At 48.4% G+C, this 15,227-nt stretch overlaps 1 protein-coding gene across 1 annotated transcript; it reads left to right on the top strand.

Annotated features, from left to right (window-relative positions):
* The first annotated feature begins 353 nt into the window (after nucleotides 1–353).
* Nucleotides 354–15,171, top strand: LOC309879240 (uncharacterized protein). The gene is made up of 20 exons (XM_082762777.1): nucleotides 354–517; nucleotides 611–667; nucleotides 2,082–2,119; nucleotides 3,383–3,523; nucleotides 4,405–4,467; nucleotides 5,500–5,620; nucleotides 6,069–6,161; nucleotides 7,002–7,162; nucleotides 7,771–7,856; nucleotides 8,061–8,144; nucleotides 8,801–8,863; nucleotides 9,005–9,082; nucleotides 9,174–9,262; nucleotides 9,938–9,974; nucleotides 10,799–10,947; nucleotides 11,408–11,470; nucleotides 11,776–11,851; nucleotides 12,444–12,528; nucleotides 12,698–12,785; nucleotides 13,294–15,171. Exons 1-20 carry the CDS (start codon nucleotides 365–367, stop codon nucleotides 13,402–13,404), a joined length of 1,836 nt encoding a protein of 611 aa, XP_082618903.1. The 5' UTR covers nucleotides 354–364; the 3' UTR covers nucleotides 13,405–15,171.
* Nucleotides 15,172–15,227: the final 56 nt, after the last annotated feature.

Below are 15,227 nucleotides of genomic sequence, written 5' to 3'. Positions count from 1 at the left end.
TGCTGCACCACAGCTTTACCCTGAGGAAATGTAAGAGCAGGGTGAGCGCGCAGGGGCAGGAATAACTCACCAGCCCTCGGGGACCAGAAAACCCATCCGGCAGAAGAATGCCGGCACCGAGCCCCTCGCACTGACCTGTGAGCCCCCACCGATAAACCTCCTCCTCTTTCTTCTCCTCCTTTTCCTCCTCCACACCGAGCCCCGCATCCCTCTCCCCGTCAGGGCGCTGAGGCGCCGGGCAGAGCCGCGACATGGCGGCACCCCACAGGCGGGGCGAGCCCCGGGGGGCCGGCTGCGGGCGGGACGAGCCCCGAGCACCGCCCCACGGCTTCAGCAAGGAGCCGGCTGCCGGGGAAGGGCAGCGATGGCGCTGCTACCGCTGATCTTGGTTCCCCTCACGGTGCTGCCCGCTGCCCTGTATCTATGCTGCGGGAGGCGGCACACGGGCAGCGCTGCCGCCGTGCTGCAGCGCCGGGAGCCGGGGCGGCCGGCAGCCCGCAGCCCTCCGCGGGACACCGTGAGCTGAGGGGGTGTGGGGAGAGCCGGGGCTGGGCGGGTGAGCGGTGGGGGAAGCGGGTCCCGGAGCTGATTTCTCGCCTCCTCTCCGCAGTGGGCTCCCCGGCTGTGCGGCTTCTGGCTGCGCCTCTTCAGCCATGCGGTCAACACGGTGAGTCGGGGCGCGGGCACGGCCGCCGGGGCACAAAATGTCCGCCGCCGCCCGGCTGGGGTAGCGGGGCTGTGACAGCACGGGGAGGGCTGGGTGTAAGGATAGAAACGCGTTTTGTAAGGGATTCCTTACAGGGACGCTTATCTCTGCGCGTTTTGGGGTGCCTCGTGGCCCCTAGGGGTGGTGGGGTCCTGTGTGCGCGGAGCTGCTCTCTGAAGAGAAATTCTTTTTCTCTGAAGAGAAATATCTCCTTGCTTCTGCAGTGACCGGTGGCGTTGTCCTCTCTGGGACGGCCGGGTTTGGCTGTCCCTGATGCTCCTCAGCTTTTAATTTCGTGACGGTGTCGGGGTTACAGGCAGAAGTCCTGTGTCTGTAGCGTGACTTGTCCCAGAGCGTGGCAGCAGGTTGGGCCTGGACTGAACGCTAGCAGCAGGCTGTGCCCTCATTGCTGAGAATATATCAGGCTTATCTCATGGGCAATTTGTTCCAGGATACGCTAACCAGAATATCTTCCGATCTTTTGCTTTGTGGCCGTATCTGCTGTGTGACCCTGGGCTGGTTTCCTTTCCTGACATACACCCCTTGGAGGGGGGAGAAACATACGTTCCCCACCTCCTCATACAGGTGCTTACTGTTGCGGATTACAGCAGATGTAGGTTTAGGAGCGATGCCTTTCCAAAAAGAGGCTGTAATTTCTACACAATTTGTGAAGCAATATGTCACTTCGTGGATGTAGGAATGTGTACCTTGCTTCAGACTTGCACTGAGTACCAGAGCCACTCTCCTTTCGAGTGTTTTGGAAGTCCATTCTTCAGCTATTAAGGCACTCTAGAACAAGGCTGATAACCCTGGGGCTGCTGGCATGGCTATATTGGGAAGTGAGGTATTCAGAGAGTGTTTCCAGCTGCCTGCTACCATGGAGCCTCTACATTTCTCATGCTTTTCCAGTTTGTTTACTGCAGGAGCTGACCAAGTGTCTTCTACAGGGCAGCTGAGTACGTATGGTGACAGGAAAGATGCTGACAAGGGGAATAAATGAAATAATGATAAGCTTCTTCCCTATCCAACGTTTGTATGCCCAGAGCATGAAGAAAGTAACTGTTGGGAGCTATATAGGTGCCTTTTAACAGTGCTGCAGCCTGCAGGTGCAGGCTTTCTGGGGCTGAGTTGGGGAAGGACAAATGCATGTCCCTGCAGAGATGCAGGAGAGCCAGGAGAATACAGTCCTTACAATCCTGTAAGTGTCAGAGGAGGATGGAAAGCATTTCGGACCGAGTTTATGGCCTGAAATACGAGTGCATGCTCTAGGGTGTTCTGCAGCAATTGTGAGCATATTCAGCGTTCATTGTCTCGTGGGGAGGATGCTCAGGTCAAAGCTGTGGCCAACCAATGTTTCTGCTTACATTTCTTCTAGGCTTTTGGACAGTTCTTGTTATTGCCGTTATTAATAAGGTAAGTGGGGGGTTTTATCTCCTACTGTGCTTCTTTATTTATTTATTTATTTTTTTAAGGCACTTTCATTGCATACATATTATAGGTTACCTGAGATTACCTTTTCAAAGAGAGAAGCAGCATAATTTGAGTGAAGAATGAGTAAGATTGTTTCACAGATCTGGTTTGCTAGATTTTTATTATTTTTTTTAACTGCTCTGATTTGGGTGACCCTCTACGTGAAGAAATTATCCCCTTTTCACATTCAGGCAGGTGCATGGGAACTGAATTCACCAGATTGTCTCTTTGCCTTTCTAAGCTCTTGCTAAAGAGCAGTCTGTCTTTCAAAGCTTGTGGTTTTGCAAATCTGTAGTGTGTACCAGCAGCAGTGGGAAAATAATAGTAGTGAGAAAATGAAGTCGAACATGAAGTTCAGAGTTTTTAATATGTTCTTTTTAAAGACATTCATTGTTCCTGAGTAACCTTTTATTCTTTCCTCTCACGTATGTTTTTATTTAGAAACTGTGCTTGCAAGTGTACTTTGCACTACAAGCCAGTAGTCAGGAATCTCACGCCCTCCCTTGGCTTACATATATAATTTGCTAGGTCATCTGTGCAGATCCCAGGGCTTTGAGAAATGTGTTGAATGCACTTGGTACTCCCTGAATTTTTACTTTGGGTCTGAGCCTTTTAAGTAAAGCAAACCCAGACAAGTGTCACTGCTGTTATGCAGTAGATCATTCCTTGGTATCTGTGACATGGTCTGGGTTTCTATGCTTCACTCACGTGTACTCCAAGCCCTGAACTCATGCAGATTCAACCCCTGTCACATTTGGTTGCAAACAAGCTATGTTGATGCAGGTCACGGAAAACTCTGAAGAGGCACTGGTTTTAACAGGGTAATGTTTGAATGTATGATGCAGACTACCTTATTTTATATCTTTTTCTCTCCGTTTCTGTCTTTTTTGGTCTGTGGGTGATGCATCTAATTAGAGCAAATGGGAAAACTTTCACTGTTTCTTTCCCAGCTTGGGTTTATGGAGGCTGGCTGGCCTTACGTCAAGAGGTAGGAGGCTCTATTAAGCAAGCAGAATAGATTGGGAGCTGTCTTCAGCAAGGGTTTAGAAAGGTGTGAAAGATTATCTTCTAACTGTTGCAACTCCCTGCTGTGGGAGCAGACTGCTACAACAAAATGTTCTTGGGTAAAGTTCACTTTGAACAGTCTGGAGAAATTAGTCATGGTGGAGCTTGCAAACTCTAGCAGCAGCTCTCTCTCTCTTTCAGGATGCACAACTTGTCTCTAATGCGTTCTCTTGACATTTGTGAAGATCCCACGTTTATCCCGGAGGTTGCTGCGGAGGTTACAGAAGACAAATCTGAGGCTAAGAGCACTTCGGATATTGTGAAACAGCTGATAGACGCAAGGTGAGTACGTGATGTTTAAGAGTGGAGTGGAAGAACACATGTGTTGTCATAATATTAGTCAGAAAGTGTCAGTAATCTGGATTAAAAATTCTTTCCATGTCACGGTACTTTACAAAACAAATAGCGCTGCCAGCCACCTCTTCGTTTGTAACTTACAAATCACCAATAGTTGCATGCAATGTGAAGCTTCTGCTAGCTTCAGGAAGCCTGCTTGGCTCTGCTTGCACTATGAGAGTGGATATATTTAGTGGTTGGCCAGTCAGTGCATACATCCCTTAAGTGAATTTGCAGGTGTGCTGCTTCTTGCCTGCAAGGAATCTCAAACAGAAAACAGCAGTTGCTGGGAGGAGAAAAGAAACACAGGGTACAAAGCAAACAACCCACAAGAAATTACTCTTTGTTACCTAGGGAAAGCCTGTTTAGCTTCTTCACTGTGGCCTGTGCTTGATTAAATCTCACCAGATTAGGGATGAAATGTTACTGAGGCTCACGTGTCACACTGAGGTCTGATGCTGAGATGGGGGCAGCTGGACTGCTATGAATGCTCTCCCCATCTGGTTTTGTTCTTAGCTGTGGGCCTGTCTAGGAGTTACTGAAGATGTCTATGAGCTGTGCTTCATCAGCATCTCAGAGTAGATTCTCTGGATATATTTGAGCTTTTAGTAACACTGAGCTTGCTTCCCGCTTGAGTTCTTAAGCTAGAGCACGGAAAAATGCTCAGTTCCAAGGAGTCTGACAGTGCGAGCTAAAATCCTTAGAAAACCAGTCCCAATGATGACCTGGAAGCTGGCAATTCCCAACTTCTGCTGGATTCTGCAGGTGTAAACAGAGGTGGCTCTGATAGTTCACAGTTGCTTTTTCAATCCTTTTTTTTTTTGCAGGCCCGATTCTGCCAGCAGCGGGTTCAGCTTCAAAGAGATCAAAGACTACCTGGACTGCTACCGGTAGGTGAAGGAACAACTGTCTCACTTGTTCCTCTGCCGTGGGCTGCTACTGCACCACAAGCTCGCAGCCATCTCCCTGTTAAAATTGTCCTTAAGGTACTGCTGTTTGGCATCATCCTTTCCAGTCCTTTCCCTCTACTAGAATAACAAAGGAAAGCCAACTGGGAGAGCTGGCACAGCTCTTACAAGCGCTGCAAGGATATTTAAGTACTGTTTGTCTTGGCTTATCGCTGGTCTCCTCTGGGAGAGATTTCTCCATACCTTGTTTGCCTAAACAAGTGAGTGACACGGTGAGGAAGGTTTGTATGGATGATGCAAGCTGCACATACTGTGGGTCTCTGAAGAACCCCTTGACTCCCCAACTGCTTGTGTTCCTGTGAGCAGTTTGGCTGCGTTCTCCCAGTCCTTGTGTCCAGCTCGGGAGCAGCTGGAAGCCCATCCTTGACTCTGAGGTTCCGTGAGCTTGTTGGCTGCTCAGTACCTCCTGGTTGCCTTTGGGACGTGCGCCAGATCTGAAGTGCTCAGATAAATCCTGCTGCGCTCCTGCCACGTGTTCCTCAGGGGCCAGCCCTGCCAGTCGGCTGTGGCCTTGGAGCAAAGGGCTGACGCTGCAGCCTGGTGTTAAAGCTGAATCCTGACTGGGAGGCTTCAGTGCCAGCCAGAGACCCATCTGTTCATGTTTAAGCTCATGGTACTGGCAGTTTCATAACGTTGGGCTTTGAAGAGCTTGAAGGCTCTCCATAAAGTCCTTTCCTGCTCATCTTGTGTTTCAAGAACATCCGAGCAAGTCTCCCAGCTCCTGCCCCTACTCTGAGGGTGGGAAGGGTGTTGTGGAGGAAGCTCTCCTCCGAGGGAAGGGTGTCTCCTCTCGTGATGGTGTCAACTGTGTAGAAATCATCACCGCACGCAGATTCTTATCTAGTTGCTGGTTAAGGCCGGGACAGGTGCTGCCTTGCTGCCTGACAGACAAACCCTGCGCGTGGGTGTGGTGTGGGGGGCCTGGTAACGAAGATCCCAACTTCTGTCCTGTAGGAGCGGGAAGCTGACCCCGTCTCAGGTGGCAAAGAACATCATTGCCACGCTGGAGGATTGCGACAAATCCACGCCCCCACTCAGAGCGATAGTGCAATGGGACCGGGAACAGATAATGCTGGTAACGTCCTCCTCGGGTAGCAAAGGGGCCTCTGCCACCCCAAGAGTGGTAGCACCCATTAGAAAGGACAGAGGCTCTTCTTCTGATACGTTGCACAGAAAAAAAAACACATGTTTTTTTGCTTCTTTCTTGTGTTGGGGACTAAAAAAAAAGTTTGCTTCCCTTCCTGCAAAGCGAGTTAGCATTAAGGCAATCTGTTTGCTACTGGGCTCCTATTTTTAAACCAGGATTTGTGTGCTTCTGCGGCCTTGTCGCTTCCAAGCAGTAAATGCTTCCCCCATCTGCATGCCGTGGAAGAAAAAAGAAACCTTTATCATTTGGCTTGCGAGCAGCCTGACAAAGCCATTTGTGGTATCTGTTCTGATATGGGTAATGACTTTCAGTTCAACTCTCTCTGCCTACTGATCTAACATACAACTTTTTTTCATTTTTTTTCCCCGCTGTGCAGATGGCTGAGGCCTCCACTGCTCGTTACAGGAATAAATGTACCCTGTCTCACCTAGACGGCATCCCAGTGTGCTTGAAAGAAGAGTTCAAAGTGGTGAGTTTCCTTGTCTAGCTGTCAGGTGATGCAGCGAGTGGTCAACCTGGACAGCTTGCTGCAAGGAGGTTTTAAGGCCAACTCCTCAGCATAAGCCCGTGAATGCTTTTGTAATAAGGGTCAGTATATGGGTTTGTAATGAGTAGGATTAACGAGTTTTGCCATTTGATGACAGATCTCAGGCATGGCAGATGTTTTCCATATCATGGACTGATCTCTTCAATCCACAAGGAGCAGAGGGTGGGAAACAGTCCCTCTGCTGACAAGATGAGAATATTCAAAAACACCTGTAGCAGTGGGCGTAACTGGCCGGATTTCTCAGTCACTCCCTCTGCTCCGTTGGCAAAGCAACCCTCTCTCCTTACCTTCAAGGACACACTTGTATCAGAAATATGAAAGTTACTCTGAAAGTCCTCACCCACAGCAGGGTTGTGCTTGCAGCTTAGCAGCAGTTACTACTAAATAACTCCTGGAGATGCCGTCAAGCTGTCCTGGACTCAGCACATAAGTGTTGAAGAGTACTTAGCACACCCTGAAAATGAGTTCATCTGGTCTTTTGGCATCCATGTAATGTCGGTTCCTTGCTTCAAAGCACTGCAGGGTTGAAACGCTGCAGCTCCTTCCATAGAATGTGAGAGGAAGCCAATATTGAAGGGTTAAGAGTCCCTTGCAACAGGAACCAACACAGGAAAAGATGAAGATTGAGACTTCCTAGCTCTGACTTACTTCAGTGATGTCTGAGATCTGTTGTGGGGGTGAAGTGTGCATGTGAAGCATGCATGCATTCCTGCCTGCCATACCAAGGTTTTAGGATGAATAATAAGGTGTCTTCTTGCTAAGGTACCGTACCATCACCGAGTGGGAACAGTGTATCTCGGGACTGAGCCTGAAACAGAAGATGCTACTGTGGCCAAGAAGCTGCGAGAGGCTGGAGCTATCATTATTGGGGTTTCAAACATGCATGAACTAGGGACTGGAACGACTGGATGCAACCCTAATAGGTAAAATTCCCTTCCTTCTCTCTCTCCCTCTCTCCTCAGACCTAAAAGTTTGTCCAGAACTGCCAGGGAAGGGTACAAAAACAGGGCAGACATGTAAGAATAAAACTGACTGAAACACCCCGTGCAGGGAGAACCGTGGGGGTATGAAAACAGAGTAGATGTTTTCATCTACCTGTAGAAAGGTAAGAGGAAACCAAAGGTAAGAGAGGATTCAAGTCACGTCTGCTGAGTAAAGAGTTGTCTTTCCAAAGCCTTGTGTGCATGGAGGTGTAAATGTTTACAGGATGAGCAGCAGACAAAAGCAGTGACATAAAACAAGTAACCAGCAATCTAATGAGCAGTCACAAAAATGGCTAATGGCCAAGAACAATGAGAAAAGGTACAATCAGCTCAGGAGAACATAGCGTTTTTATTTCCTAGCTAAAACAAGCCCACTGTTACTTACTTCTGCGAATTTTCCAGCTATAGCAAGCGTAGCACTATCTGAGGTGGACTGGTGTCTCTTTAGTAAGAGATCTGAATCCCTGCGCTGTTTCTAGATCTCTTCCCGCCCTGTAACACACTTAATCCTTCCTAGGAAAAGATTCAATACTATTTGTCTACCTCAGGTACCACAAGATCCCCAGGAATCCCTACAAGCCCAACCACTTCACAGGTGGGAGCTCCAGTGGGTCAGCAGCAGCTGTAGCAGCAGGTAGGTGGCTCTAACTTGAGCTTGGGGATGGTGGGAGGCAAGTCCTGAGCCTCAGGCATTCAGATTTCACGAAGGGTTTAGAGGCTGGAGGGAATTTGTGGCTGAACAGAGAGCTCTCTGTGCTGTCTTGGCTACAGCTGCTGGTAGAATGGACGGGGCAGCACAACGTGTCTCTGATCGTGGCCCCATGTGTGTATTTTGTAGGTCTCTGCCCCGTGGGTATTGGCACAGATGGAGGCGGCTCTGTGAGGATTCCTGCTTCGTTCTGTGGCGTGGTGGGGCTGAAAGGTAGTGCCCTTTAATCTGTGCGTGCATGTCTTTACTGCGTCAGGTAGGATGCCACAAACAAGTCGGGCACAATCCATCAATTCCTGCCGTATAAAACCCAACTGGAGAAGCTCTGGACTGTAACACCCTGAGAGCCACGCAGGCTGGAGTGGCAGAGTGAAAGTGTTCTCAGTGCTGACCATTGAAGAGATGTTCAGAAAAAAAATAGCTTGTGTGTGTGACTCAAATGCTAGACAAAACCCGTGCACTGCTTCTCTTCCTACCCACTTATCCCTCTTCTGTCTCCCTCCTCTGCTGGGAGGTGCTCGTGGCGTAGCTGGGTATCTGTAGTGAGCTAGAGAAAGCAGCTTCACCCAAGATGGATTCCCGTTACCTTGATTATATGGAGGGGTTGACGCTGCTCTGATTTGTATCTGGTAAGTTAGACCCGGTAATGGGCTTGTGTCAAACCAGCACGTAGCCATTCTCTTGGTAACCTTGCTCCTGAAGAACAGGGTAGTGAAAGATTGGTGACTAGGCTGTGAAACCGCTGGCAGAAAAGCATCTGGCAGGGGCGTGTTGCTGACTGACTCGGTGGGGTGGGGCAGAGCTCTCAGATTCAGATATTCCCAGTGACTGCTCGTGTCTAACTACCTGCCCTTTTCTTTTTTCTCCAGGTACGTTTGGGCGGATCAGCTGTCACGGCAGCTACCCACTCTCCTACTCCACAGTCAGTGCAGGTAAGAGGACTCATGCCCCCCTCCAGGGACCTCGCTGTGTGGTGTTGTCGCTGGGGAGGCAGTCTGGACCTACGTAGGACCTCGGGAGGAGGGTCCTATTTACTCCCTGTCACGTTTTCTTAACCGATTTCTCTTTTAAAGGCCCCATCTGTACCTCAGTGGCAGATGCAGCCATTGTTTACAGTATCCTTGCTGAACCAGATCCACTCTATCCGTACGGTACGTGAGCGCTCTCCTCCCTGAACCCAGGTGCTCTGCCTTCCTGCAGGCATCCTAGCTAAAAGGAGGAACTCTCGCTTGCTCCCTGCAGGACTAAAGCAACCCAAAGCAACCCTGTCAGATATGTGTGCTCCCGACCTGAAAGGCTTAAAACTGGGAGTGGACTGGACGTTTTTTAAGGTGCCTTTTCTGTCTCTTTCTTCCTGATGCTTTGCAAAATGGAATTTGGAAGGGATTCAGTGCATTCAATGTTCTCTTACCTTTCCTCACATGAACTTCTTGTATTTAGCTCTGTAGTTTGAGGGGAATATGGTTTAGGTAAAAACACCCTCTGGAATAACTTTTTCCTAAGGCAGCCTTTTGAGTAAAAGTCTGTTGGAGGTATAGTTCATGGCCGCCATATGCTTCCTCATGCTGCTGTTTCTATTGAAAGGGATGCTTCTGAATTGTTTCCAAAAGGCAATTGGTTTAAAACCAAACGAGGAAAATCAGCATATCCATTTGGTGACAGTGGTGTAGCCGTTGAGTAGTGTTTTGTCATCCCAATGTAGAAACTGGGCTTGCAAGCTAATACCGCTTGGCAATCATAATGCAGCTTCATAAATATGCCCAAGATTTCTTCCCTAGAGGAAAACAAGGATGGCTTTGCCCCAGTGTTGAGGAGGAACATCTTCTCCTTTAGAAAAGGAGACCTTTCCTTCTCCTTAGGGCACGCCTTGCAAGCTGTCCTCTTGGAGCATGTAGCCAAAGGTGGTCCTGGAAAGCTCCACGAGAACCAAAGTCCCGTGAGGGTGCCCACCAAGGAGAGGAGGGAGGTGACTAAAGTCTGCTCAGTTCTTTCCTCTTGTTCTCTAGGCATGTGATGCAGAAGTCCTGACCATCTGTGAGAAAGGTAAAGAGCAAAAAATCTCTTAATCTGCATGAAGTTGTGTGTTCCCTCTGTGTGAGGCATTAAAGAGATCTGTCCTAAAGTCCTTGAAGGCAGATGTTTGAAGAGGTCTGGCTGTACAGACAGTGGTAGCTTTGTATTGGGGAAGCCCCCCTGACTGCTGAGGGTTAAAAAGCTCAACAGTTGTAGGCTTGTCAGGTTACAATGGAAGAATGCAGTTCAGTGTGCTAAGCCTCTGTCTCTGTATAAAAGCAGATCCTGTGCTCAGTAATAGTTACTCTGCGAGCTTTCGTGGTAAAAGACTTAAGGGAGGGACTTGTTTCACAAAGTTATATTCAGTGGGAAAGACAGGGCTGGGATTTTATGATGTATCCAGTCCTCTGAAATCAGCCAAATGGTGCCTTCAGCGTGGCTTTGTTAGATTGCAGACTGAGGAAAACTGAACTGGGTGATGTGGGGGGAACAAATGACAATGTCCGTCATAACAGCAAGCCTCCTGTGCAGTGGGGCTGAGATAGGTCACAGAAGTGTTATCAGTCCCTCTTTACTGTCTGGGTTAATTGCGGGCTAAAGGGAGGAGAGGAACTTGCCAAAAATGTAGTTGGTAAGTTAGGAACCAATCTACAAACCCCTACCTCTGCCCTGTTGGAGCAGTGAGATCTGATTAGGGCTAAGACTTACCTGGCACAGCAATCTGTGTGCAGCGTGATGCTCTGAAGATGCTTGCCTTGTAATGGCCAGTAGGGTCTCTGACTTCTCAAGGAGATTCTCGTTCCTTCTGTGAAGTCTAATGAATGTTGTTTGTGCTTCACCTGTTCTGTGCTCAGCTGTGGAGTACCTGAAGAGTTTGGGAGCCAGCGTGGTGGAAGTGTCTCTTCCAGAGATGGAGGAAGTGAAAATAGCGCATGTGATCTGCATTCTGAGTGAGATGAGGGACATGCTGCAGCCTGACTTCAACAAACATTTCCAGGAAATGGTACGTAGCAGCAGCTTGGATCAATGGCAGGAGTTACCATGGCTGATGCAGAACAAGGGTCTCATGGCAGTGAGAAACTTGGGGCTCTCCTGCTTTTTCTACAACAATCCACCTGTGAGATGACTGCTGATACAGGAGAGTAGACCTGGAAGAAAACTCCTGGGTATCACACTCAGTTTCTTGCTGTTGTTGATTAAACACATCCGCATCCCCTCAAACTGTTATGGCCATGGTAAAACTCTTCCTGTCAACATGGAAGAGTATTAAAGCACACAGACATCTGAACTGCAGTTCCTAGGAAGACACTTAAGCTTGACAGCAGACTGACTAAGGTGGGAAAGGTGGGGAGAAAAGAGGAAGTCTGGAAGATTCTGTCTTTCTTCATACTTGCCTAAGGCAAGAAGATGTGATTAGCAATCCTGTTGCAAGGAGAGCCAATGACTGATGTTTTCTCTTTCAGAACTTGGAGACGCGGGCTACCCTAGCCTTGGCTTCCCAGTTTACAGCTCTGGATTACATTACGGTGAGGAACAAACTGTGGTGCAGGCATGAAGGGGAGGCATCTAGTGAAATTGCAAAGGTGGGGTAGGTAGTTCTCTTAGCCTCCCCATACAAGTGGAAAGATACCAGCCAGCTGTACTCCTCTGCAGGGAAAACATGCAAAATAGTGGGGCACCTGGACTGGCATGCTGCAGGTTGATTCCAAAATGAGGGAAGGATGTTCTCTTTTGCAAAGCCGTGGGCTCTGATGGGCAGAGGCAGTCATCATCAAACTTTGGCCTCGTGAACCAAGAGGGCCTGGTCAGACAGTGGTCTCTCTGCTTGCAGGCAAACCGACAGAGAACTCGCAGCATGAGGTTTTTGCGAGAGATCTTCGCCACCGTGAACTGCATCCTTACACCAGGTATTGACAGCCTTGGCCAAAGAGCTGCTCCCTGCCCGTTGTGGTGCGTTTTGAGAACAGCCACTCCGTTAACTCTTCCTCCCCAGTTTTAAGAGCGAGATTTTTGTGCAGAGACTTGACTCTGCCTCAGGCCTCCAGAAGAACGCGGGGCCTGGTTGGAATGACTGCTGTGCGTTTCTGTTCTTGCTGCCTGTATCCAAGGCAGTCAGAAAACTCCCTTTTGGTAGTTGGATCATGAGGTGCAGAACCAGCAGAGTTGCACAGGAGGGACTTAGACATCATACTTGTGTATGGAGAACTAGAAAACTGACTGCTCAGTTCATAAATCCCAACAACCTCATTGTGTTCTGGGGGAGGGAGTTTGCATTACTAATCTAGATCAAACATGGCATTAAGGAACTGAGCTGCTCCTTGGAGATTGCCCACAGCCTGACTCTTCCTTTGCAATTTGAGCACTGGATCAGGTTGCCTAGAAAGGCTGTGGAATCTCCACCCTCCGATGTGATCCTGGGCAGCTTGCTCTAGCTGAGCTGGAGTCGGACAAGATGCCCTCCAGAGATCCAACCTCAACCATTCTGTGATTCCTCCACAGCTGTTGCTTCCACTGCCCCGAGAATCCACGAATCTGACCTCCTGACTGGCAGCAACGACACTTCATTCATAGTTCAGTCCATGAGGTAAGAAGAGTTGCTGTTTGCACTGTGAAAATGGAAACTTGTGAACAGATGGGCACTGGGTGCACTAACTCTCAGAGGTCAGGACGGATCAATTCTCTCTGCTCCCACCGCAAAGGGCAACTTTACTGCTGCCCCAAGGCAGGAATGTTAATGACAGCTTTTCTCCCAGGTTCATGCAGCTTGCTAACTTGACTGGGATTCCAGGCCTCGTGGTCCCCGTTGGTTATTCCACTGCTGGGCTTCCTATCAGCCTCCAGGTAAGCATTGGCTCTTTGTGAATGCTGGGTCACAAAATCCCCAGGTGGCTCTGTCCCGAGCCACTACAACCAGGTTCATCCTGTTCCACACAGCACAATTGAGGAGTTGCCAGGTACTAGGGAGGAATTTTTAACTTCTGTAACTCACTTCTGAATGCCAGATGGACTCTTCAGGGTTGTGGACAAAGATTTATCTTTTTCCCTGTCCACTTGCATCTGTACCCATTATTTATCGTTTCTTTCCTCTCTTTCCCTCTCAGTTCTATAGTTTAAGTCCTTTCTTGCTCTTCTTTTAAAACGGGTCCCGTGTAAAAGAAAGTTCTTTACATCTTAATTAAGTCACTGAGCTGCCTTTTTCCCAAATACAGTGATGCCCTATTTGCTGGGGTAAAAGTGAGAAACATATCCTTTTGGTGCTGTTGGGAAATAGTTTTAGCTGTGTTTTCCTGGGCTTTCAATCACTGTGTGTGACGGTGCTGCTCTTCTTTCTGTCTCTCTCATCTTCCAGGTCATGGGAAAATGGTGGGATGAAGCTGTTCTTCTGAGGATTGGCCTGAAGCTAGAGCAATTTCGTAACCAGACCAAGAAACCATCCATTTATTATGACATCCTCGCATGATGGAGTGACCGAGATGGGGAATAAGTCTTTACCCCCCCCAACCCCTTCCCACCCCTGTAGTTTTGACCTGGCCAAGTACTACGTGGACTTGTTTTCAGTGCTCATCTGAATGAGGTTTAGTGGCAGGCTCAGCTGAGGAATGGGGAGAAGCACTGACTGGAGCAGGCGCTGATGCTGAGTAGACATCAGTTCTGCTCCCTGTTCAGCACTGGATTGCCCAGTTCGTACTGGGGAGACAAACTGTGCTCGCTAGTTCCTCGCTGTGTTTTTGCCAACGGGGGAAGTTACAAATATCTTCTGCAACTTCTTTCCATGTCAGGGTCCTACGTAAAGATGGAAGACAGCTGTGGCTATGGCACTGAGTGAGCAGGTGATAGTGATAGTGGGGAAAGCCACAGCCTCTAGGCCTCACAGAACGCCTCCTGCTCCAGGATATAACAAAAGCACTGTTTTAAGAAGGAGAGGCAGCTTCCCTTAACAGCTAAGCTCCTTTGGAATGAGGAAGATATTAACACAGCTGCAGTTAGGAAGAGTGGGGTAAGCCCCTTACTTAAGCTAGCCCCTTAGAGCAGAAAAGAAGGCACTGTGAACCTTTAGTGTAAGGTCAGCCTGTTCTGCAGAGCTCACTGCAATCCCACCTACCTTCAACCCTTAAGTGCAAGGGGAGGAAAAAGCAGAGCATGGAAACTCATTATCTCTGCCCTGAAGCCCTGGTTCAGGATTCTGGCATCCTGTTGCACCGCTGACAAACGTGTCTGTTCCCCAAGCTACGACTTGGAGAGCCTTTTCTCTCCCGCTGGTTACTTAAGTGTAAGCCTACTGCCATTCAGGTGTCCCACTGCAAAAAGCAACCCAGGAATGCTGTGAAACAGCTGAGAGAGGTGCTGAGAGGGTGAAATGTAAGTGGCACTAAGAGCAGAAGTGCTACTGAGCTATGGTGAGAGTAGCTCGCTATTCAGTACTCAGGGCACAGGAAAGGTGTTGCACAAAGCCACATGCAGCACAGAGCCTGCTCTAGGTAAGAAGCCAACTCATCCCAAACTGTACTTCCAGAAATAAGATAGAAAAAAGATGAGATTGCATGACACCACAGCAGGAAAAGCTGGAGAAGGCTCTACTTATTCAAGAGTTGTCCCAAAAGCCACAGTAGTTTCACTGACAGGCCCAAGTACCCATGTCCTGCTTGCACCACCATGGCCACATCAAAGAGAAGACCTATAAGTAACTAAAGCTAAACATTTAGGTTAGTTTTGGAATACCTCCAGGTTAATACTCCGAGGCATCTCCTGTTGTCAACCTCATTGACTATCAGAGAAGAAAAACACCTTTGCTTGTGATCAGGTTCTGGGAGTTCTTACAGACAGGAACAGAAAAGCAGTAGATTCTTAGCTTGGAAGGAAAGAAGGAACCAGAAAGTAGTTGCAGTTTCTCCCAACCTCATTACAGTTGTTTTTTTTAGTTAATATACATATCCACTCTTTAAACAGAGCTAGCACTTTACTAATGGCTAAAGGGTCCAGTCAGATAACACCTGAGTGGAGGAATGTTGCATAACCTTAAATACTTGAGTCAAAGCAGCAAGATCAGCTGTTAGCAGCGTCCACAGTTAAATTAATGACATGGTTGATAATTTTATCTTCAAGTCCTTTGTGATATTACCACAACTGTTATTAGAGCCTACTGTAGTTCAACTTTATGAAGAACGGTGTTTAAAAGAAAAATATTTCCTCTACTATTAATAACTTATTAAATGCTCTAAAAACCTGAGAGTGAAACACTGCTGCAATGCATCGTGTGGCAATAGGGGACTTGGTAAGTGTCTG

The sequence above is a fragment of the Aythya marila genome, assembly GCF_965140915.1.
Source record: "Aythya marila genome assembly, chromosome: 1".
Classification (NCBI taxonomy): Eukaryota; Metazoa; Chordata; class Aves; order Anseriformes; family Anatidae; genus Aythya; species Aythya marila.
The sequence above is the reverse complement of the archived record's forward strand: the minus strand, read 5'-3'. Positions and strand labels throughout refer to the sequence as shown.

Bases quoted from the DNA above. Each gene is read 5' to 3' on its own strand.
- LOC309879240 (XM_082762777.1), top strand. From the start codon at position 365: ATGGCGCTGCTACCGCTGATCTTGGTTCCCCTCACGGTGCTGCCCGCT. The intron at 10,948-11,407 runs GTACGTAGCAGC...TTTCTCTTTCAG, and splicing joins ACAAACATTTCCAGGAAATG to AACTTGGAGACGCGGGCTAC. The intron at 12,786-13,293 runs GTAAGCATTGGC...CTCATCTTCCAG, and splicing joins GGCTTCCTATCAGCCTCCAG to GTCATGGGAAAATGGTGGGA.